Raw genomic sequence first — 25,056 nt, forward strand, 5'->3', positions numbered from 1 at the left:
CTCCTTGTGGGAGAATTGTATGTCTCCTGCTCTGTTTCACCTGCATTCTGCCATATATTTCATGTTATAGCAGTCTCAAATGATCACCCAGCACTTGTTTGTTTTAAGAAAACTTTCACTGCAAATTTGACGAAATGCAAAGAAGACACCAATGTAAAATTTCTAAAGATAGCTCCAGTACTCAGCCCAAGATTTAAGAATCTGAAGTGCCGTCCAAAATCTGAGAGGGATAAGGTGTGGAGCATGCTTTCAGAAGTCTTAAAAGAGCAACACTCTATTGTGGAAACTACCAAAAAAGAAAATAAACCACCAAAAAGGAAAATCAACCTTCTGCTAGTGGCATCTGACTCATGATGATGAAAATGAACATGCAACGGTCTACACTGATTTGGATGGTTATCAAGCAGAACCCATCATCAGCATGGACGCATGTTCCCTGGAATGGTGGCTGAAGCATGAAGGGACATATGAATCTTTAGTGCATCTGGCATGTAAATATCTTGTGACACTAGCTACAATGGTGCCATGCAAACACCTGTTCTCACTTTCAGGTGACATTGTAAACAAGAAGCAGGCAGCAAATGTAAACAAACTTGTTTGTCTGAGCGATTGGCTGAACAAGTAGGACTGATTGGACTTGTAGCTCTAAAGTTTTACATTGTTTTATTTTTGAATGTTGTGGTTTTTTGTACATAATTCTACATTTGTAAGTTAAACTTTCATGACAAAGAGATTGCATTACAGCACTTGTATTAGATTAATTGAAAAATACTATTTATTTTGTTTTTTACAGTGCAAATATTTGTAATCAAAAATAAAGTGAGCACTGTACACTTTGTATTCTGTGTTGTAATTGAAATCAATATATTTGAAAATGTAGAAAACGTCCAAAAATATTTAAATAAATGGTATTCTATTACTGTTTAACAGCGCAATTAATCGTGATTAATTTTTTTAATCGCTTGACAGCCCTAGTAATTTTGTATCACATGCAAACTTTGCCATTTTATTGTTTACCCCTTTTTCCAGATTGTTTATGAATGAATATGTTGAACAGCCCAGGTCCCAGTACAGATCCTTGGGGAACATCACTATTTACCTCTCTCTATTCTGAAAACTGACCATTTATTCCTACCTTTTGTTTCTTACCTTTTAGCCAGTTACTGATCCATGAGAGGACCTTCCCTCTTGTCTCATGACAGCTTACTTTGCTTTTAAACCTTTGGTGAGGGTCTTTGTCAAAGGCTTTCTAAAAGTCCAAGTACACTATAGCCACTGGATCCCCCTTGTCCACATATTTATTGACACCCTCAAAGAATTTGAATAGATTGCTGAGGCATGATTTCCCTTTACAAAAGTCATGTAGACTCTTCCCCAACATATGTTAAAATGTGTGTCTGATAATTCTGTTCTTTATTACAGTTACAACCAATTTGCCTGGTACTGAAGTTAGGCTTACTGGCCTGTAAAATTGCCAGAATATCTCTGGAGTCTTTTTTTAAAAATTTGGCAGTACTTTAGCTATCTTCCAGTCGTCTGGTACAGAGGCTGAGCAAGTGATAGGTTACATGCCATAGTTACTAGTTCTGCAGTTCATATTTGAGTTCCTTCAACTCTTGGGTGAGTATTGGTCCAGGTGACATATTACTGCTTAACTTATCAATTTGTTCCCAAATCTCCTCTATTGAAAGCTGTCAGTGGCCAGGAAGTGGGTGGTCGTGCTTCGTGGCTGGAGCAGAAGATGGGCCCAGCAGTTAGAGCAGAAGTTTGTAGCCAGGAGTCAGAGCTGAGAGTCAGCGCCAGAGGAGTCAGAGCTGAGGGTCAAGACTGGGTTACCTGGAGTGAGCTCAGGCGGGGTCAAGGCAGGAGCAGAGCGGGAACATGGAACAGGAGCTATGGCAGCCGTGGGTGAATGCTTTGAGCGGCCACTGAACTGCTACTGTTGCTGGGCTTAAGAGCTGGTCTGCTGACTGCTCCAGCCAGGCTGGCGACGTAGCCAATCAGGCAGCCTGCTGCTCGGGTTGCAAACTTTCTATTTGCACAAAACCAAACACCTTTGCCCCACCCCTTCTCCGAGACCCCACCCCCTGCTCACTCCATCCCCCCTCCCTCTGTTGCTTGCTCTCCCCACCCTCACTCATTCACTCATTTTCACCAGGCTGGCTCAGGGGGTTTGGGTGTGGGAGGGGGTGAGGGCTCTGGGGTGGGTCCAGAAATGAGGAGTTCAGGGTGCAGGAGGGGCTCTGGGCTGGGGCAGGGCGTTGGGGTGTGGGAGGAGGTCCGGGCTTTGGGCTGGGAGTGCGGGTTCCAGGGTGGGGCCAGAAATGAGGAGTTCTGGGTGTGGGAGGGGACTCCGGGTATGGTTGTGGGGTGTGAGGGTTCCGACTCAGGGTGCAGGCTCTGGGGTGGGGTTGGGGATGAAGCGTTTGGGGTGCAGGAGGATGCTCCTGGCTGGAACGGAGGGGTTAGGAAGGCAGGAGGGTGATTAGGGCTGGGGCAGGGTGCAGGGGCATGGGGGGGATGAGGGTTCTGGCTGGGGGTGCAGGCTCTGGGGTGGGGCTGGGGATTAGCGGTTTGGGGTACAGGAGGGTGCTCCAGGCTTGGGACTGAGGGGTTTGGAGGGCGGGAGTGGGATCAGGGCTGGGCAGGGTGTTGGGGTGCAGGGGTAGGGTGAAGGCTCTTGCTGGGAGTGTGAGCTCTGGGGTGGGGCTGGGGATGAGGGGTTTGGTGTGCAGGAGGGTGCCCCAGGCTGGGATTGAGGAGTTCAGAGGGTGGGAGGGGGATCAGGGCTGGGGCAGGGGGTTGGAGCGCGGGAGGGGGTTCAGGCTACAGGTGGCTATCCCCTCCGGCTCCTACGCGGTGGCGCAGCCCTGCACATCTCCCATTGGCTGTGGTTCCTGGCCAATGGGAGCTGCACAGCGGTGTTTGGGACAGGGGCAGCGTGCGGAGCCCCCTGGCTTCCCCTAGGCATAGGAGCCGGAGGGGGGACATGCTGCTGCTTCCGGAGCCATGCAGAGCCACGGCAGGCAGGGAGACTGCCTTAGCCCTGCTGCGCCGCCTACCGGACTTTTAATGGCCCGGTCAGCACTGCCACCAGGGTCCTTTTCAACTGGGTGTTCTGGTTGAAAACCGGACATCTGGCCACCCTGCCTACTGCATGCCAGCTGCGTTCGTTAGGTGGCCTGGAGACTGGCTCTGCTGAAGGCCCTGCTTCCTGACAATAACTGAGCTTTCACAGCAGGAATTATTTATAAGGGGAGAGGGTCTGTATCCTTGCATGTATCTGTGTGTGTGTGTAGCTCTGTCTATGTGAATGTACACGCAGGTGTGTGTGCATGCTGTGTGTGTGCAGTTTTGGGGGGCGGTACACCAGTTTGTGTGTTTGTGTGTGTGTGTGTGTGTGTGCGTGTGCATAAGCACTTGGGTGTGAGTGTTCAAGTTTGTGTGTATGCTGAGTGTGTTTCTATGTGCACAGCTGTATGTGTCTCCTGGTAACAAAATCTGAGCCAGAGGGTGCTAACTGCCATTGAGCATGGATTTCCCATGGGGAAGGGCCAAAACGGCGTACGGCTTGCATGTATTCAGTGAGGTGTGGAGGCTCTCATTGCTGTGGGGGGAAGTGGGTTCGACTGACCAAGCTGTGACCCTGTTAGCGGTGCGCTCTGGGCATGTGCCGTTGATCTCTCACCAAGCTTCTCAAGTGTGCATCCCAGACAAGGTAGGCCCGGTGCAGCTGCGTAGCGAGGGCAGTAAGCACCGGGCTTCTGCAGAATTGGTGAGGTGCCCGGGGTGAGGGCAGGCTGCTGGCCACTGCCAGGGCTCTGGTCAGTCACCCATGGCCTGGGAATGGAAGGGAGACAAGAGGATGGGGTCAGCCAGTGTGCTCAGGGCTTCAGCACACACAAGGATGTACCCATGCACTGAGCTGCATAAGGAGAGACTGATTTCAGTGGACGCGGGTACACCACTGTCATGCCCTAGAGGCTCTTCAGTGGTTCAGTGGACCCCTCCCGGCTGGGCTCAGGGTCACTCGGTGACTGGTTCTAGAGCTTGTTCCAGGCTAACTGGCCAGCACACATGTGGCTTCCCGAAGTGGGGCTGGAGCATGACAGGAGCATCCCTGGCTGTGCTGGCAGCTCATTTGCTGGCTTGCTGGTTGCCACAGGAGGCAGGGCTGTGCCAGCAGGACCGGCTCCAGCACGAAGGCACTGTGGTCACCTCCTGGATACTGAGGTTGGCAACATGCAGGGTTTCCAGGAGGTGAAGAGGTGAGGGGGGCACAGCGTACTCCAGGGCACCCGCAGTGCCTCGCCGTGGCTCCCTGGGCTAACAAGAGCATAGACCCCAGCTGGCAGAGATGGGTGCCATGCCAACAACCCCTCAGCAGCGGCAGGATGGGCTGAGACGCCCGCTGGAGCTCAGTGGAAAGATGGCTGTGTGCGTATGTGACACCCACCCTCCTGGCCTTACACCAGCGACTGAACCGCAAACCTTTGGAGCTCACAGCATGAGTCTCACAGCTTTGAGCTGCAGAGCCAGGTTGGGAAGCTGGGGCTGGAACAGACACAGGAACAGAGGGGCCCGGTAACGCCCCCTGACCAGCAGGCTAGCCTCCCGCAACTCCCCAGAATTCCTGTGTGCTGGCTTTGCAGGACCTTTCTGCTGCACCCCGGCCTGTCCCCAGGCATGATCCCCTCAGGGCACGACTGCGGCTGGGAGAAGGGAGCTGATACGGTTCGCAGTGCCCCTGCTCTACAAGGGGAGAGTGGGAACAGCTGACTCTTCCCTCTGTCCTGGAGCTGGCTCGCTACACAAACTGCTCCAATGCCATTTTATGAGCCACTATTACGTTTCCGTAACTGCCGGGGGCCCTCGGCGCGCTCTGGGGTGGGGCTGCACGGCTCTGTGTGCCACGTGCCCCAGTGTTGCTCTTCACAGGCAGCTGGCTGGTGGCTGGCTAGGGGAGGAAACTGGGCATGTTTCCCGGGAACTTTGGTTCTGTGCTGGGCTCATGCGATGAGACTCAGGCTCTGGGGCCTGCCATAGACCAGGGCCGGGAGAGGGGAACATGCTGGGTGAGGACTAGGAGGGCAGTGCTCTGGCAGCAGGGGGAAGGGCGGGGAGGACTGTCAGGAGGCGTGTGAGATGTTCCAGCTGCTGGAAGCTGATGGCCTGTGGCTATGTTGTACTTAAAGTACTGCACAGAATCTGTTCAGGGGGAATAAGGCAAAACGCCACATTTATTGGTAATACATATATCAGTCAACACTGTATCATTTGCATATGATATATATTACACTCATGCACTCTCTCTCTCACACACACAAGCGCACTCCGTCTTGTTGTTGTTGCCAACTAGTTGTTCCCCTTAACTTCACTGGCCAGGTGAGTTAGATCGGGGACGGGTGGAGCCGGGCTTCCGCCAATCCGGATTGATGCTCTGATGTTAACAAGACGAGACCCGGGGTCCTCTGCAAGCCACCTCACTTTTATAGCAGCTTCCCTCTCATGCAAATCTATACCAGATTCAAAATCTGTGTCTGTGTCGGTTGGTCTGTATCCCGTGGTCCTTTGTGCTGCTTCCCTCTGGGTGGTGTCCAAATGCTGCAAAGAGGGTGTTCCCAAAAGAAGGTGTTTGCTTCTAATCCCCAAGGCCGTCAATATGTCTGCTGTTCTGTAGTGAGTCCATTTGACAAGTTTTATTGTTCTTGGGTCTGGCTTCCATCCCCTCTCCAACTGTCGCAGCTGTCTGGAGGTGCTTGCCTTCCACACCTTACTCATTCACACCTCATTCATTCAACAGGGCAATTGATTACAAAGTGTGGGGGGGGGGAGGGGGGCGGGGGGAAGATCTAATTCTATTCCTAGAAAAAAGACATTTTTCTTCTACCTTAATTATACTATTTTAGGGGCTATAACATTATATCAAGGTTCAATACAAAGTTTCTATATAAGGATCTGATACAAAGTGTATGAAAATAGATGTTATATGTGGATAGGCTTAATACAAGGTTATATGAAGAGACATAATACATAGCCATATTAAAGTTATGTGAAGATGCTTAATGCAGAGATTTATCTACAGCTGTGCCCAGCTGTGTCTTTGCCGGGCCCTCCACCATCGACTTGCTGAGCATGGCTGGCTGTCCCTGCCCACTGAGTGCTCTCTTTGCTCCATGCATTCTCTGTGCCTCCCCTGCCACTCTCCTGCTGCAATGTCTCCTCTTCCAGCTGCCCCGCTGCCTCTCCCTCCCCTTCCCTCCCCTGCCCCAGGGGAGCTGGAGCTCTGCCTCTCTCCTTCCCAGTGCAGCTGGAGGAAGGCCTGAGCTTGGCGGTTGCTTTTCTTCCTCCTGGGCAGTGCAGGAGGGGAGCCCAGAGGAGTGAATGACGGGGCGTGGCTTACAGTTCATGTCTGTCCTCAGCGGTTCTGACAGCTGTGTTAATGCCAGCCACCGTAAGCCCTGACTAATGGGCTGGCAGGAAGGTGGCAAAGAGCTTGATAAGAAACTAGATTCAGCAGATCCATGCTTGTCCGTGTTAGGCTGTTGCATCACACCCTGATTCTTTATCAGGCTCATGGTCAGACGGATTAAAAACCCCAGCGCCAACATCTAACGTGCTCCTCGAGTCAGGCACCGCAGGTGGCGTTGTGCTCCAGGAAGTTGTGCCAGAAGAGAGACAGCGACAGGACTGGCAATCAGTCTCACCCATGCAGGTCGGGCAGAAGGATAAATTCCACTCAGCAAGTGGCTGATAACCTGCCCCGGTCACAGCTACACCCTCTGCACCAAGGTCATCACCAGCCCTGAGAGTCGACCCTATGGGTGGCCCTCACACGATATCTGAGTAAAGCCAGCGAGGACTCTGGCGTGCTGGGGTGTTATAGGCGGGGGGAGGGGGGGAGGGGTAGCTCAGTGGTTTGAGCATTGGCTTGCTAAACCCAGGGTTGTGAGTTCAATCCTTGAGGGGGCCATTTAGGGATCTGGGGAAAAAATTGGGGATTAGTCCTGCTTTGAGCAGGGGGTTGGACTAGATGACCTCCTGAGGACCCTTCCAACCCTGATATTCTATGAGTCTATGACTGTGCTCCTGCACCAGGAGCAGCAAACGCAGGTGCTCGGAGACAGCTCCACTCCTGCAGCCCACCCAGCTCCTGCAGCAGGAACTGTCTGGAGAACAAGAAGTGGCCATGTAATCCGGGAGCCAGGGGGGCTTGGATCTGGTCACTCCTCCCTCTGAGGATGTCCCCCAGCCCTAGCTGTGCATGTTAATGACTGGCTACAATACTGAGTGTGGGTCAGGCTCATAGTGTGTTTAACTTGCAGTTGTCAAAAAGTACCAAAATCGGAGGGAAAATGTAAGAGCAGGCACTGGGGTGAGTGGGGCCCAAGCCCTGCCCTCCTCTGCCCCAACCAGGCCAGGAGACTGGGGAAAGGAAAGGAAAGTCCATCTGTCTCCTGCACTTCTGTTCTGGCAGGCCCCCACCTGAGCCCCACAGCCTCCCTCTGGCCTGGACTAAAGTCAGCCGCAAAGGAAAAGAATTGGCTCTGTGCCCTTGTGTGTGGCTTTATGATGCAGAAAGAGGGCCTGCGAAGGGGATTGTTTGTCTGCTGCTTGTTCTTTAAGGTATACATTTGGGTCTTATCTCCCTTGTTTCTTTCTTCTAAAAGGCTCTGTGGCCAGCTGGGGAACTTGCAGGATGATGATCTCCCAAGGAGCTGCAAGCTGAGCACTTGAGAGGGGAGGGGATTTCACTCAGGTTGTTTAAAGCCCTTAAATTTTGCCTGGCTTCGTAAACCTGGTGACCTTAAACATCTGAATGTGAACGATTGTGCCCCACTCCTGCCAGCTGAGAGCAGAGGATGCCCCTATGCCAGATCTTTGGGTCTGTGAGACTTCCAGGGAGACCCTGTATCCCTGACCTTTCTAGCATAAACACCCGGCTAGACAAATCTCCTTTCAGGCCCTCAGAAGAGCCGGCAGGAGCAAAGCAAGGCACATGCCCCTATGCTGCTTCTTTTCCAGTCCTTTTCAAGCCCCACCCTTACCCAGAAGTGTGCCAGGGGAGCAGGCCTAGGCTGGATTCTCTGATATTGTCTGTCACTGCTGCTGACTTTGGGTGGATCTTTGGACTTTGGGACCCTGTCCCTTGCTGTATTATCTGTTTGCTTTTATCTGGTTGAAAGAATCTGAACTGGAGGACAGAGGAAGTGAAAGGAATCTGAAAGCTAGCTCTCTGCCTGTTGCTGACTAAGGACCTGCTGTCTCGTGGGCACAGCTGTAACACTTCCAGGACAGGAGGACTGGGACTGGGAGTCAGACAAAGACTCAGACCTCAGCTCTTTGATCCCACCTGGAAGAAGAAGGCTCCGGACTGCCAAGGAAACATGCCCTCTTCTCACTGGACCACATGGGCCTGGATACTTCTCCTTCCTGGTATGTTGGTGAGAGTCTTCATTCAGATGGCACCAGCATGGAGAGCTGGGCTGAGCCTGGGACAAACCGTTGTTCTCACTGAGCCTGCCTATCTATCTAATCTATCTATCTATCTATCTAATCTCCCCTCACCCCCTCGAATGTCTAGCCCATGCCTTTCCTTTCGCTGCCATGGGCCGGGACCCATGTGCCTGACTTGGTATTGAGATCTGAGTTGGAAGTTTAGGGTTAAATAAAGACAAGTCTCTTTGCTCGGCATCCCAGAGAAAACAAGTGAGGTTTTCTTCTTAGAAAGGACAATAGTACTGCTGCTCCTTGCCCCTGTCCCCCAGACCTGAAGCGGAGTTCTCCAGCTCCTTCTGGCCCTGGGGGCTTGTCCCTCCTGTGGGCACTGATCTGTGGCCCCTGCATGACAGACTGACTAAAGGACAAACTGTGGGAATATGCAATGGACTTTCCAACCCCAAAGCATTGGTCAGTGCAGCCTGGACTCATGCAGGGAAGATCAGTGGCCCAGCTGGGCACCTCCACAAGCAGATGGCAAGTGATCTGGGATGTGCTCCGGTGGCCTGCTGTGACTGACATTATGAGAGCAAGAAAGATTAAAATCCCAGCAAACTAAGATCAGAGTGATTCGAGTTCTGTAAGCAGAGACTCAGTCGATAACTCAGCCAAGAGAGCATCTTGGCATGTGGAATTGGCAGGGTCCGATCCTGTGCTGTGCTGAGTGGCCTCTGTCAGGACCAGCCCCTGAGTAAGCAGCAGAGTGTAGGGAACGGCAGCCCCAGGAGTCATCCATGTATCTGAGCACGAATCTGCAGAATACAGCTGTTGGTCATGTGCATGGGGCATTCTAGCTTTGTGTGAAGATCTTGGCGAATGGCTAAGCCTGACTCCATTTCAGATCACCTTGGAGTATCACTACAAGGTGGTTTGCCCTCTTTTTCTGTGGATTTGCATGCTTTGATATGTTTGCCTCGCTGTAAAGTTACCTTGGCTCTGAATAGCCTGGCTGCTTACCGGTTGGTTTTTGATAACCACCCCATTCTTGTGAGGATTTGTACCCTAATTTGACCAATCTGTGGGCACGCTCTGAACCTTAACCTCATACTAATAATGTTTTTGTCCAGTAATTTCCTTTGTTTTTTAATGGCTCAAGCATCCACCAGAAGGGAGCCCTGTTCCAGCAGTCTCTAGGGGGACCATGGTACAGGGGGTGCAACGCTCCAGGCAGGGCATGCTGGTCAGCAAGTCCCCACTAATCGCAGTCCCTGCCCATCCTCTCATGATGCTGCAGATCTACCTAGCTCATAGGCTCATTGATTCCAAAGCCAGAAGGGTCCATTGTGATCATCTAGTCCAGGGTGGGCAAACTTTTTGCCCCGAGGGCCACATCTTGGTATGGAACTTGTATGGCAGGCCATGAATGCTCACAAAATTGGGGGTTGGGTGTGGGAGGGGTTGAGGGCTCTGGATGGGGGTGCTGGCCAATGGGAGCTGCAGGGGTGGCGTGGGGAGCCCTCTGGCTGCCCCTCCGCGTAGGAGCTGGAGAGGGGACATGCTGCTGCTTCCGGGAGCTGCATGGAGCCACAGCACACATGGAGAGGGGCAAGCCCCCGACCCCGCTCCTCATCTGAAGTGCCAGAGCAGGGCAAGCCCCGGACCACCCTCCCCGGCAGGAGCTCAAGGGCCAGATTAAAATGTCTGAAGAGCCAGATGCGGCCCCTGGGCTGTACTTTGCCCACCTCTGATCTAGCCTGACCCCGCCCCCTGCCCCTGTATAACAGAGGCCAGAGAACTGCCCCCAAATAATTCTCAGAGTGGATCTTTTAGAAACATATCCAATCTTGATTTAAAAATTGTCAGTGATGGAGAATCCACTACAACCCTTGGTAAATTGTTCCAGTGGTTAATTACTCTCACAGATAAAAATGTATGCCTTATTTCCCATCTGAATTTGTGTAGTTTCAACTTCCAGCCACTGGATCGTGGTATAACTTTCTCCGCTAGATTGATTTCTTCCCCATGGAGGTACTTATATACTGGGATCAAGTTACCTCTTAACCTTCGCTTTGTTAAGCTAAATAGATTAAGCCCCTTCACTGTAAGGCAGGTTTTCTAATCCTTTAATTGTTCTTGTGGCTCTTGGCTGACCCCTCTCCAGTTTATCAACATCATTCTTGAGTTGTGGACACCAGAATTGGACATAGGATTCCAGCAGTAGTCGCACCAGTGCCCAACACAGAGGTAAAATAACTTCTCTGCTCCGACTCGAGATTCCCTGTTGTCACGGAGTCCCCCGCCGATGCTCTGGAACTGCTCCCTATGAAGCCAGTCAGGACTCTGGGGAAGTCTCCTTTCTGTGAGCAGACTGTCTGCAGGACCCACAGCTCACACAGCTTCCACCTTCCTGGGTCTGACCTCGGAGCATTCAGCATCCTCTCTGCCACTCCATGTGCTTCCACAGCGAGTCCGCCCAGGTGGGGTCCTGGGGAAGCCAGAGGGCCCTGCACCCCAACTCCGCAGTCAGACGTGACTTTCAGCCAGCCAGTAAAACAGAGGTTTATTAGATGACAGGAACATGGTCTAATACAGAGCTTGTAGGTGCAGAGAACAGGACCCCTCAGCTGAGTCCATTTTGGGGGGCAGTGAGCCAGACAACCATGTCTGCACTTCACTCCTAGTCCCCAGCCAGCCCCAAACTGCCTCCCCCTGCAGCCCCTCCTCCTCTGGGCTTTGTCCCTTTCCAGGCCAGAATGTCACCTGATTCCTTTATTCTCCAACCCTTTAGCTCTCACCTTGCAGCGGGGAAGGGCCCAGGCCATCAATTGCCAGGAAACAGGGTGTTGGCCATTCTCTGTGTCCAGACCCCTGCACATACCTGCCCTCTAGGGCTCTGCAACGATCATACACCCTTATCCCACCCCCTAGATACTTAAGAACTGCATAGGGGAAACTGAGGCACCCCCACACTATTCAGAGGAAACATTAAGAACAGTCCCACTTCGTCACACCTGTTTATGCATTTCAAGAATGCATTCGCTTTTTTGGTCACTGTGTAGCACTGGGAGCTCATGTTCAACTGATTATCCACCCCCTGAAATCTTTTTCACGGTCACTGCTTCCCAGGATAGAGTCCCCCATCCTGTACATGTGGTCTGCATTCTTTGGACACATTTATGTTTAGCCATAGTAAATAGTACACAGCAACTGCCTGGCCTCCTCTCTATCCCCCACCCTCCAGATAGACAGCGGGTGCCCGGCCTCCTCTCTGTTCCCCACCTCCCCGAGACACAGCAAGTGCCCAGCGTCCTCTCTGCTCCCCCTCCCCGAAACACAGCAAATGCTGGGCTCCTCTCTGCTCCCCCCTTCCCCAATACACACCGAGTGCCCAGCCTCCTCTCTGACCTCCTCTCTGCTCCCGCCCCCAAATACACAGCGAGTGCCCGGCTTCCTCTCTGCTTCCTCCTCCCCTGATACAAGGGGAGAGCCTGTCTTTTCCGGGAAAAGAGATGAAGTTGGCTGAGGTGGGCATGAGCTGCTGTAAAAGGTGATTTTAGACAGAAAAGCCCTTGTTTGACAGTGTCACGGTAGTAAAACTGTCATGCCAGGTGCTGGGAATTCAGCTGGAGCTGAGAGAGGTGGTGATGTCAGCTAGGTTCCTCCCTCTGGCTCGATCTGGTCAGGACATCTCTCAGGAGCAGGATGACGAAAGCCCAGGGTCCCAGGAAATGGGGGCGGGGGTGGTACCTATGATGGTGAAGCTTACTTCAGTAGCCTCCATCTTTTCTTCCTCTTCTGTCTGTTCGTTCTGTCTTTCCCCCCAAAACGCTCTTTCTTTAAGGATCCACACAGGGAAGGGTGGGTGGAATGGTTCAGCCCCTCCCAATTAGGCCTAATATCCAACATCCCAATTTTGGCTCCACATCATCATCTGTTTTTACTTAGCATCATTTCAGCAGTCCTTGGATGACATCAACGTGGCCTGTTTGGTTCCGACTAGCCCAGTGTCTCTGCGGTTCTCTTGCACCTGTTCATAACATTCTTCGTTGAAACTAATTTGACCTAGTTTCCATGATAAATTCCTAAGCAGGGAAAAGTTACAGCCCAAGTGTCACAACCATCCACTCTGCTCCCCCAGTACATGGAGCATGACCTGACTCCACTCTGTTCCCCTTCCCATCTACACCACCCACAAGCTCTCCAGATTTCTGCACCTTGCTCTGACTCCTCCGGTTCTGGTCTCCCGTGCAGGCACCTCTCTTGGGGCTGAAGTGCTTGTGGTTCCTTTGGATTCAGGAAAATGTATTTATTGGAAACCTCGAATGTGTCCAGAATCCCTGTTTGCAATCAATCTCCTTCTCATGGCTGCAAACACCTTCATGCTCTCTGGCTGATTCCAGGAACTCTCTCTCGCAATCCTGGCACTCTCCTGCTCGTGTTTAGAGGGTGAGACACTGCACGGTTTCTATTTGATGTGCAGTTTTGTGTTGTTGAAGCCGAGTCTTGCTCTCTAGGGATCAAATCTATGTGTTCCAGAAATGCTGGGAAATCCATACAGCTCACAGAGCTCACGCCTCATAATTGCCAGCTGGACAATGACATGGAAACACAACACAGCTGGGGAGAAGTGCTCCTTGGAAGAGCATCTTCAAGCTATTCCTTGAGATCCCCAGCAGGGGGAGTGGAAGGATCCCCCGTGTGGGGGACATCTCCAATCCCCCAGCCCCCAAAACCAGTATCATTACCTAAACCTTGGCCCTTCTGTATCCCATGAGATACACTTCTCTCTGCCCCATCTTCCTGCCTGTGGACAGGTGCTGTCCCAGGGCGCTCCTCAGCCCCTGCAGGCTCCCTGTCTTACTTTACATCTCAGTTCCAAGACTAATCCCTTAAACCCAGAATCTGTAAGAACACTATTCCCCTTTCTTAGGGTGTGTCTACACTATCCACATTGCAGCGTGGCCACAGCACGGCCACGCGGTGACGTGGGCAGTGTAGACACGCTTTACCGGTGGGGGAGAGGGATTAAAAAAGCCACCCCGAACGAGTGGTGGTAGCTTTATTGGTGGGAACATGGCCATAAAGCACTGCCTGTACTGGCACTTTTCGTTTGTCGCTCAGGGGGTTGTTTTTTCACACCCCTGAACAACAGAAGTTTTAGTTCTGAAAGTGGCAGCGTAGACACAGCCTTAGACTCGTAGGTTCCAAGGCCAGAAGGGACCAGTGTGACCTAGTCTGATCTCCTGAATCGTATAGGCCAGAGACCTGGCCCACAATAATCCCTAGGGCAGAGCTTTTAGAAACATAGGTTGCAGAGCAGCAGCCGTGTTAGTCTGTATCCGCAAAAAGAACAGGAGGACTTGTGGCACCTTAGAGACTGTCATAACTATAAAGGGAAGGGTAACCACCTTTCTGTATACAGTGCTATAAAATCCCTCCTAGCCAGAGGCAACTTCCTGTTACCTGTAAAGGGTTAAGAAGCTCAGCTAACCTGGCTGGCACCTGACCCAAAGGATCAATAAGGGAACAAGATACTTTCAAATCTGGGGGGGGAGGCTTTTGTTTGTGGTCTTTGTTTACATGTTTGTTCTCTCTTGGGGCTGAGAGGGGCCAGACAGAAATCCATCTTCTCCAACCCATACTAATCCAAGTCTCCAATATTGCAACCAGTATAGGTAAGCCAGGCAAGGCAGATAAGTTTATCTTTCATTTTATGTGAATTTTCCCTGTGTTAAGAGGGAGGTTTATTCCTGTTTTCTGTAACTTTAAGGTTTTGCCCAGAGGGGGATCCTCTGCATTTTGAATCTGAATACCCTGTAAAGTATTTTCCCTCCTGATTTTACAGAGGTGATTCTTTTACCTTTTTTTCCATTAAAATTCTTCTTTTAAGAACCTGATTGATTTTTCATTGTTCTTAAGATCCAAGGGTTTGGATCTGTGTTCACCTGTACAAATTGGTGAGGATTCTTATCAAGCCTTCCCCAGGAAAGGGGGTGTAGGGTTTGGGGGGATATTTTGCGGGAAGACGCCTCCAAGTGGGCTCTTTCCCTGTTCTTTGTTTAAAACGCTTGGTGGCGGCAGCATACGGTTCAAGGACAAGGCAAAGTTTGTACCTTGAGGAAGTTTTTAACCTAAGCTGGTAAAAATAAGCTTAGGGGGTCCTTCATGCACGTCCCCACATCTGTACCCTAGAGTTCAGAGTGGGGAAGGATTTTCTTTTTTGGTGGTTCGGGTTATTGATGACATCTTCATCATCTGGACCCATGGAAAAGAAGCCCTTGAGGAATTCCACCATGATTTCAACAATTTCCATCCTACCATCAACCTCAGCCTGGTCCAGTCCACACAAGAGATCCACTTCCTGGACACTACAGTGCTAATAAACGATGGTCACATAAACACCACCCTATACCGGAAACCTACAGACCGCTATTCCTACCTACATGCCTCCAGCTTTCACCCAGACCACACCACATGATCCATTGTCTACAGCCAAGCTCTACGATATAACCGCATTTGCTCCAACCCCTCAGACAGAGGCAAACACCTACAAGATCTCTATCAAGCATTCTTACAACTACAATACCCACCTGCGGAAGTGAAGAAACACATTGATAGAGCCAGAAGAGTTCCCAGAAGTCACCTACTACAGGACAGGCCTAACAAAGAAAATAACAGAACGCCACTAGCCGTCACCTTCAGCCCCCAACTAAAACCCCTCCAACGCATTAGTAAGGATCTACAACCTATCCTGAAGGATGACCCAACACTCTCACAAATCTTGGGAGACAGGCCAGTCCTTGCCTACAGACAGCCCCCCAACCTGAAGCAAATACTCACCAGCAACCACATACCACACAACAGAACCACTAACCCAGGAACCTATCCTTGCAACAAAGCCCGTTCCCAACTGTGCCCACATATCTATTCAGGGGACACCATCACAGGGCCTAATAACATCAGCCACACTATCAGAGGCTCGTTCACCTGCACATCTACCAATGTGATATATGCCATCATGTGCCAGCAATGCCCCTCTGCCATGTACATTGGTCAAACTGGACAGTCTCTATGTAAAAGAATAAATGGACACAAATCAGATGTCAAGAATTATAACATTCATAAACCAGTCGGAGAACATTTCAATCTCTCTGGTCACGCGATTACGGACATGAAAGTTGCGATATTACAACAAAAAAGCTTCAAATCCACACTCCAGCGAGAGACTGTTGAATTGGAATTCATTTGCAAATTGGATACAATTAACTTAGGCTTGAATAGAGACTGGGAGTGGCTAAGTCATTATGCAAGGTAACCTATTACCCCTTGTTTTTTCCTACTCCCCCCCCTCCTCAGACGTTCTTGTTAAACCCTGGATTTGTGCTGGAAATGGCCCAACTTGATTATCATACACATTGTAAGGAGAGTGATCACTTTAGATAAGCTATTACCAGCAGGAGAGTGAGGTGGGGGGAGGTATTTTTTCATGCTTTGTGTGTATAAAAAGATCTTCTACACTTTCCACAGTATGCATCTGATGAAGTGAGCTGTAGCTCACGAAAGCTTATGCTCAAATAAATTGGTTAGTCTCTAAGGTGCCACAAGTACTCCTTTTCTTTTTTCGGGTTCTGTAGTTTCTGCATCAGAGTGTTGCTCTTTTAAGACTTCTGAAACCATGTTACACACCCTGTCCTGATCAGATTTTGGAAGGCACTTCAGATTCTTAAATCTTGGGTCGGGTGCTATAGCTATCTTTAGAAATCTCACATTGGTACCTTCTTTGCATTTTGTGAAATCTGCAGTGAAAGTGTTCTTAAAACAAACAGCATGTGCTGGGCCATCATCAGTGTTCCCTCTAATTTTTCACTGCAGATTTCACAAAATGCAAAGAAGGTACCAATGTGAGATTTCTAAAGATAGCTATAGCACCCGACTCAAGATTTAAGAATCTGCATTGCCTTCCAAAATCTGATCAGGACAGGGTGTGTAACATGCTTTCAGAAGTCTTAAAAGAGCAACACTCTGATGCAGAAACTACAGAACCCGAACCACCAAAAAAGAAAATCAACCTTCTGACTCAGATAATGAAACATGCATCAATCTGCATTGCTTTGGATCATTATCAAGCAGAACCCGTCATCAGCATGGACGTATGTCCCTGGGAATGGTGGTTGAAGCGTGAAGGGACATATGAATCTTTAGCGCAACTGGCACATAAATACCTTGCGATGCCGGCTGCAACAGTGTCATGAGAACGCCTGTTCACACTTTCAGGTGACATTGTAAACAAGAAGCAGGCAGCATTATTGCCTGCAAATGTAAACAAACTTGTAGACAAACTTGTTTGTCTGAGCGATTGACTGAACAAGAAGTAGGACTGAGTGGACTTGTAGGCTCTAAAGTTTTACATTGTTTTTGAATGCGGGTGATTTTTTTACATAATTCTACATTTGTAAGTTGCACTTTCATGACAAAGAGATTGCACTACTGCACTTGTTTGAGGTGAATTGAAAAATACTATTTCTTTTGTTTATTATTTTTAGAGTGCAAAAATTTGTAATAAAAAATAAATATAAAGTGAGCACTGTACACTTTGTATTCTGTGTTGTACTTGAAATCAATATATTTGAAAATGTAGAAAACATCCACAAATATTTAAATAAATGGTATTCTATTATTTTTTTTAATCGTGCGATTAATCGTGATTAATGTTTTTAATCTCTTGACAGCCCTAGTATACACACATGCATCACACAGACACCCCCCCCCCCACACACACACTGTGTGAACCTACCCCACGTACCTAGTTCACTTACAGTCAGCAACGTCTGAACATTTCACCCTGATGCTAAAATATTTAAGCAACTTGGAGTTGGAGTCTAACTTGGTCACGTCCAACAGAAAGCAATCTGCTGCCGAGGTGAGTCTGGGTGCCACACTGACACCGAAGCCGGGCCCAAGGAGGTGCTCTGTCCCAGGTACTGCCCCCTGCTCAGGCCACAGCTCTGTTCCGCTTGGGCTGAGCAAATCATTGATTTGGGGGTTTTGTGGTTGAACAGGAAAAAAAACCTTGGGTCAGTGGGAACTGGTTTCTTGACTATATGAAAAACAGGTTGAACAAAGCATTTCAAATGTCGCTTTGAATGGATATTGTTAAAACAGACTGAGTCAGCATTTCCAAAATGTTTCTTTTTGGGGCTGAAACGACTGGCTGAATTCAATGCAAATTCTTGAACAGGTTCAGGACCCTGAAACATGCATTTTTCAGTGAATTTGCTATTTGCTGAATGCTGGGCACCAGGCTTGCGTTCTGCTTTAGGGCAGGGGAGCGAACAAAGCCTCTGCTTCTGCTCTTCTGCAGGGGGCAGTGGTAGAGACTGATCAGATGCCAGGCCAATCCTGGGTTTGAGTGTCACCAACCCAAGCACTCAAAAACTTGGAGTCAGGAAATCATGAGATTGGCTGAAAAGTCATGAGATTTAAAACAATAATAAATGTAAACCTCCTGGTTTCTGAGTCCTCCAGCTGCACTCGGCCAATGATGTCTGGCTTCTCTCCACAACCACATGGGCTGGGAACATACTATATCTTACAAAGCACAAGCTAAGATTCTCCAAACTCATAGGACTCCAGGAGGTGGAGCTTTAGGAAAAGCATCAAGTATCACCAGCGTTTGCAGCACAGGCTTTGTACTGTCTCTAGGCTGGGGGAAGTCTTCCTCACAACCAGGCTCTTTGTCGCGTACTAGTGTGACATGGAGATAGGCCCTGCTTCTTGGCTCTGGGCCCCATAAGCCCACTGCTAGAGCACTGGCATCTTCCTTGTCTCTGCATGGCCTTCTGAGCAGCCGTGCTTTGCAGAGGAAGAGAGGTCTGGCCTCACAGCGCTGGGGCTTACGGGGCACCAGGAACACATGGCAGGGAACGAGGAGGAGGGATTTCAGTGGTTCAGGGAGAGGGGCACATCCTAGCAGCTGCTGACGTGGTTCTCTCCCTTGCTCCTAGGCTGTGCCATGGGATGGCCGAAGCAAAGCAGCTCTGCTCGGAGTGACATCAGAGACTGCACTACATCCCCTCCGGTGAGATCCTCCCCGGCCTGACTGTACCCCCCACTAGCCAGATTCTCTCGGGCCCAGACCTTCTCCCTCCTCTCTGCCCTTCTCTGCCTCCAGCCTTCTCCCTGCTTCTCAGTGCAAAGCAAGGGATCCACATGTCCTGGCAGGGTAGCCAAAGGGCAGCCAGCCAGCGGCTGAACAGAAAGCCGAGCCCCCTACAACACAGGGGCACCTCCCTGCCTTTCTGAAGACTGTCTCTGTCCTGTCTGTGCTCAGCTCTGAGCCCCGTTGCCCCGAGTGCAGGCAATACACGTCAGAGGGTCCACGTGCTGCCAGGGCCATCTGTTATGGGCCCCAGGGAGCAGCCAGCCAGCCCTTGGGTGGTTTCAATGACATGCTGCCCCGCCTGGCAGCACACAGGAGTAGAGTGGTCAGCACAGCTGCACGTCCTCACTACTCCTGCTCTCCATGCCAGCAGTGCAGGGCCCCCACGGAAGGCCAGGAGGGCAGAGGGCTGCTCCGGGGATCGGCCCCTCATTAGTGTGTTTCTCTGTGACCTCAGTTCCTGCCCCCCATGGTGACGGACACGAGCGCACAGCTAAATGCCCTACGCCAACGCATGCAGTTCTACAACATCAGTGCCTACATCATCCCAGCCACCGATGCACACATGGTAAGGCTCAGGCTGCCAGCCTCCAGGTCTCTGTCCTGCCCTAGGGTCTCCCCCACCCTCCATTCCCCGGGGCAGGGGCCCCAGCATTTGCTGCACCCTGATCAGGAATAGGCACCCTTTGCACAGTGCCTGCCTGTGGTTCAGGCCCTCGCTGCCTGTCCCTGGGAGCACAGCTGTTTGGCCCAGCGCTTCTGGCCCAAACACCTGCCCCTTTCCCCTGCCTGGATCATGTTCCCCTTGGTGCACAGCCCCTGCCCCCCAGGCACCATGAGCCTTGCTAGTGGGAGGGACTGTAGGGCAGAGTCCCACTGGGCAGCTGCTGTCTGCCAGTGTCCAGACTGTTCAGCGCACTCATCCCTGGGCAGCAGCGCTGTGCTGGGGTGTCGGGGGGGTGGGGGGGTGCTGTGATAGTGTGTCTCTGTGGGGGCGAGGCATGTGCTATGCTGGGGTGTCTTGGGGGGCAAGTGTACGCTGTGATGGCATGTCTCTGCTTGGGGGGAGGCAGACATACGCTGTGATGGCGTGTCTCTGTGGGGGGGGCAGGCGTGTGCTGGGATGGCGTGTCTCTGCGTGGGGGGGGTTGGCGTGTGCTGGGATGGCGTGTCTCTGTGTGGGGGGGGCCGGCGTGTGCTGGGATGGCGTGTCTCTGCGTGGGGGGGGCAGGCGTGTGCTGGGATGGCGTGTCTCTGTGTGTGGGGGGCGGCGTGTGCTGGGATGGTGTGTCTCTGCGTAGGGGGCAGGAGTGCGCTGGGATGGCGTGTCTCTGTGTGGGGGGCAGGCATACGCTGGGATGGCGTGTCTCTGCGTGGGGGGGGGCGGCGTGTGCTGGGATGGCGTGTCTCTGCGTAGGGGGCAGGAGTGCGCTGGGTTGGCGTGTCTCTGCGTGGGGGGGGCCGGCGTGTGCTGGGATGGCGTGTCTCTGTGGGGGGGGGCCGGTGTGTGCTGGGATGGCGTGTCTCTACGTAGGGGGCAGGAGTGCGCTGGGATGGCGTGTCTCTGTGTGGGGGGCAGGCATACGCTGGGATGGCGTGTCTCTGCGTGGGGGGGGCAGGCGTGTGCTGGGATGGCGTGTCTCTGCGTGGAGGGTGCAGGCATGCGCTGGGATGGCGTGTCTCTGCGTGGGGGGGCAGGAGTGCGCTGGGATGGCATGTCTCTGCGTGGGGTGTGGGGACAGGTGTGCACTGGATGGCATGTCTCTGCGTGGGGGGTGAGGGCAGGCATGCACTGGGATGGCATGTCTCTGCGTGGGGTGGCTGGCATGCGCTGTTCTGGGGTGTCTGTGGGGGCACGCAAGCGCTGTGATGGCGTATCTCTGCGGGGGCAGGCAAGTGCTTTGCTGGGGTGTCTCTGCATGGGGGTGTCATGGAGTCACCAGGGAGATGCTCTGAAACTACTCCATATGAAACAAGCCAATACTCTGGGGGAGCCTTCTTGTCTCCAGAGCAAGAAGCTTACACAGCTTCGACCTTCCTGGGTCTGACCTTGGAGCGTTTAGCATCCCCTTCCAACTGTGCGCTTCCCGCAGCGAGTTTGCCTGGGCGAGGCTCCTGGGGAAGCCAGAGGGCCCTGCCCCGCAACTCCACAGTCAGACGTGACTCTCAGCCAGCCAGTAAAACAGAAGATTTATTAGTTGATAGGAATACAGCGTGGAACAGTGTTTTCCCCAGGAATTTAAATTAGGGGAGGTTGTTCGAATTTACGGGGGTGGTGGGTCAGGGCCGATGACGGGTGAGACCCTGAGGGTGAAGGTGAGCTGTATGGCACCATAGTAAAAACTGAAAAATGTTTCATGACCATTTTATTAGATTTAACTTATATTTTAAAATCATCACACAATTTAAAGTTGGCTACTCAAGCCTTCTATGAAGCACTACGTCTACATCCTTCTTGGTTTCTTGTTATAATTTCGCACAACTCTGTTAATGAACTTCTTGAATGCAATGCGTTCATCTTTGGTGTCTTCTTGTTTGTCCGGTACTTCCATTCCTTCAGTTGATATGCTCATTAGTTCATTCACATGATCAGGCAGAAGGCAACTTCTTTCAAAACACAAAATTCTATTCAATGATGAAAATTCAATATTGAATATATATTGAATCCTTAAGTGAAGAGGACAAGAAGTGTTTGTTAAGACAACTGAAAAAGTACACAGACTAGATTCTTAAAAATCTACAACAGCGACTTCTAGATTCTACTCAACCTCTATGTAGCTTTTACAGATCTCAGTCCTATAAAACACCGACAGTTGAGTGGAGTGAGGCAGTACTAGCAATGGGGCTGCCATGTGCTCAGGACAGAATAGAGAATTTGAACACAGAGTGGAATATCATATGACGAATGAAGATTTGACTTCAACTTCTTTTTTATCATCACTAGTGGCTTGACCCAATCTTTGTGCTATGTTTCCTGGGATGAAGGAAGTAGGAATTCATCTCTTGTTACTCCCAGTCACAACAGTACAGTTGAGCGTTCTTTTTAATCATTTCATCATGTTTCATCATTCATCATACCTTCATTACTCAACTTCTGGACTGAAGTCTTTGCTTCTTCCAGTACTTTTTCAATGGATAGCTCTCTGATTGATCCAAATGTAGCTTCTGTTGCTGGACAAAGATCTGCTACTGTTGTAGCAGATGCCTGGATGGCATTGTTTAATGACCCAAGTAGTTTGAACAGTAGACTTACAAGAGAGAGAACAGCAATAGTCTTCTCTGAACGTAGTAGCAAAAGTAATCCACCAGCCTCACTACTTAGATCCATCCCATCTTGGTAGATACTTTCCAAGGCCAGTAATAATGGCTGGAGTAATTTTAAGACAACAGCCAAGAGACAGGGAAAGGATTTTCCCAGGTTGGACTAATCTGAATTTCAGTCCCAGTGTATCTTCTATATCTTCTGTATTTTCCAAGATATTCAGTCTTTTTGGACTCTTGCTGAAAAAAGAATCTAATGAAGACATTAAATCTGTAGCTTTTTAAATGTCTTTTGAAGAGTCTGCAGCTCGTACTAGTGCTAGTTGGAGTAGATGGCCTCTGTAGTTTGCATAGGAGAGATTTGGGTTACACTTTTCTCTGAGCAAAGCTTATACTTCACCATGTCTTCTAGAGAAGTTTGCAGGTCCATCAAATGCACAAGCAGCCATCTGTTTGGGGTCCAAGTGACAAGCATTTAACTCTTCTAAGATGTAGGTTGTCACAGATGCAGCCAATGTGTCTTCTATAACTTGAACATCTAGAAATACATCTACTGGCCTACCACGGACATCAAGATAACATACACAATGACTTAATACTTGATGCCCATTTGCATTTGTGCATTCATCAGCCATGTATGTGAATTTTTTGAATGTGGTGAGAGAGTTCTACACTTTTTCAACTGTTGAGTCTTTCACTGTTGCACCACGTGCTTCTAGCCAGTCAGTTGAGTTTCTTGCAGAAAGACAGTGAGCATTTGCTGGCCTTGTTTAGGACCAGTGTTCAACTTCAGGATGAACAAGTGACAATGCACTTAACATTGGCCTCCAGTTTGTAGTGTGTGGTATCTCTTGCTTAAATAGAAAGTATGATGCCACAGCCATGTTTGTTCGCATGAACTGTGTTGTGTCTCCAGTATTCTTAACAGCCTCATTAACACTCACCAGTGTTGTCCTTGGTCAGTGGAGACTCAGAGTTCAGAGGTGCTTTCACATGAGTTCACCTCCGAGGTTGGGGGCAAGAAGGCACCTTGCTCATTCCTCCAGCTGCTCACTGTTCGCTCTGGCCACTGTTGTTTGTTGTGCCACTGTGCACTCCATCGATCTGTTACCAATGGCCCTGAGCTGTCACCTTCTGCTGCCACCTGCCACTGTGACCTCTGAGAGTTGGTCTCTTGAGTTCCACCCAGCTCTCAGTGATTTCATCTGAGCTCTCAGTGGGGAACCTCGCTGCTAGTGCAGTCTGGGCCGTCTCTTCCACAGAAACCCTGTCCCACAGCAGGTCTAAGCACTTAGACCTGATTATCAGTGATTTCAGCTGTAGTGGTCACTTAAAACAAGACTCTCTATGGAGCCTAATCAGCTCTGTCTTTAAACAGTGGAGAGGGGCAGGTCAAATAGTACTTGTGACTCAGGCAGACCATCAAGCCAAACACCTGTCCCCACCCTCTCTCTTGATGCCCTCAATCAGCACAGGCTAAGTACAGTTCTACTGCCCTTTGTTCAGACAATAAGAACAACAACATTTCATTACCCCCTGCATTCAAGTGATTTGTAACCCAACCCCAGCCAAAATCTATCGCTTGGGCAACACAGCTCTGTTTGCTGGATACCTAGGTAGATTAGGTGTGAATGCAAATACAATCTGGTCCTGAAGCCTTTCCTCCCAGCCCCCAGCTCATCACTACCTGTCAGGGAGAACTCATTTAGACTTTGCTTACAAATCATAATTTGAAATTATTAGGTTGGCCAACATCACTGTTGAATGCACTGGCATTGTCATAAAAAACAACAGCTGTACAAGGAAGCTAGTCTATGTTCATACTTTTCAAATGTATTATACTTTTGCAGATACACGTATGTTATCATACATTTTATATCAGCGGTTCTCAAACTTGTGTACTGGTGACCCCTTTCGCATAGCAAACCTCTGAGTGCGACCCCCCCTTATAAATTAAAAACACATTTTTATATATTTAACACCATTATAAATGCTGGAGGCAAAGCGGGGTTTGGGGTGGAGGCTGACAGCTCACGACCCCCTGAGGGGTCCCGACCCCCAGTTTGAGAACCCCTGCTTTTTATATGCTTTTAAAGTATGTACAATATTAATGTTTCAATTTCAATTCAAATTTCCAAACAATCACTACATTGGCAACACTGCATGTAACTAGTTCACAAAACTGGGGAGGGGGGGTGTTGGGGAATTCTGGGGGGGTGTAGGGAAATCCCTGGCATAGAACAGAATTTGTTAGCACAGAAATCAGTGACTTTCAGCCAAGTCCATCTTGGGGGGAGGGGAGCCTAGAGTCAGGGCTCTGGCCCTCCGCTTGTACCCCAAGACAGCCAACTCGCTTCCAACTTGCCTGGCCCCTGCCCTGCCCGTTGCTCCTCCTCTGGCCTTTGTCTCGCTTCCCGGGCCAAGAGTCACCTGGTTGCATCCCCGCCCCCGGGGTCTCAGGTTATGAAGGGGAGGCCATAGCATCCATGTAGGCAGCTGAGCAGCCCCCGCAAAAGTCACACACCCTTATTCCCACCACCTAGACATTGGTGCAATACACAGGAAAACTGAGGCACACACAGCATTCATGCAAAACAGTAAGACTCACATAGGCTCACATACAACATTAACAAGGGAAAATCCCCACTGCATCACAGGGGGGCAGGCGTGCACTGGCATGGTGTGTCTCTGCATGAGGGGTGTAGGTGTATGCTATGATGGCATGTCTCTGCGTAGAGGTGGGGTCAGGCATGCGCTTTGATGGCGTGTCTCTGCATGGGGGGAAAGGCGTGCATTGTGATGCATGTCTCTGAGTGGTGTGGCAGGCGAGCACTGTGGTGGCGTGTCTTTGTGTGGGGGGGTAGGCATGCGTGGTGATGGCGTGTCTGTGGGGGGGTAGGTGTGCGCTATGATGGTGTGTCTCTGCGTGGGGGGGTAGGCATGCACTGTGATGGTGTGTCTCTGCATGAGGGAAGTAGGTATGCACTGTGATGGCGTCTCTCTGCGTGCGGCAGGGGGCAGGCATGCACTGTCATGCCGTGTCTCTCTGTGTCCCAGAGCGAGTACATTGCTGAGCGGGATGCACGGCTGGCGTGGATTAGTGGCTTCACGGGATCTGCAGGTGAGTGCATCCCCACGGCCTGTCTGCATTCCCGTTCACCTTCCCTTCCCCCACTCGTGGATCCCCCACCCCACAG

At 50.6% G+C, this 25,056-nt stretch overlaps 1 protein-coding gene across 1 annotated transcript in view; it reads left to right on the top strand.

Moving 5' to 3' along the window:
* The first annotated feature begins 8,178 nt into the window (after window positions 1-8,178).
* The window catches only part of XPNPEP2 (X-prolyl aminopeptidase 2), a 37,708-nt gene continuing 20,830 nt past the window's right edge, over window positions 8,179-25,056 (top strand). Inside the window, exons 1-4 of the mRNA XM_073360629.2 lie at window positions 8,179-8,436; window positions 18,444-18,517; window positions 19,056-19,166; window positions 24,917-24,980. Coding sequence (XP_073216730.1) covers window positions 8,388-8,436; window positions 18,444-18,517; window positions 19,056-19,166; window positions 24,917-24,980 — 298 coding nt within the window. The 5' untranslated portion in view covers window positions 8,179-8,387. The remainder of the gene's footprint in view (window positions 8,437-18,443; window positions 18,518-19,055; window positions 19,167-24,916; window positions 24,981-25,056) is intronic.

Source organism: Lepidochelys kempii, chromosome 9 (genome assembly GCF_965140285.1).
Source record: "Lepidochelys kempii isolate rLepKem1 chromosome 9, rLepKem1.hap1, whole genome shotgun sequence".
In the NCBI taxonomy this organism is placed as follows: domain Eukaryota; kingdom Metazoa; phylum Chordata; order Testudines; family Cheloniidae; genus Lepidochelys; species Lepidochelys kempii.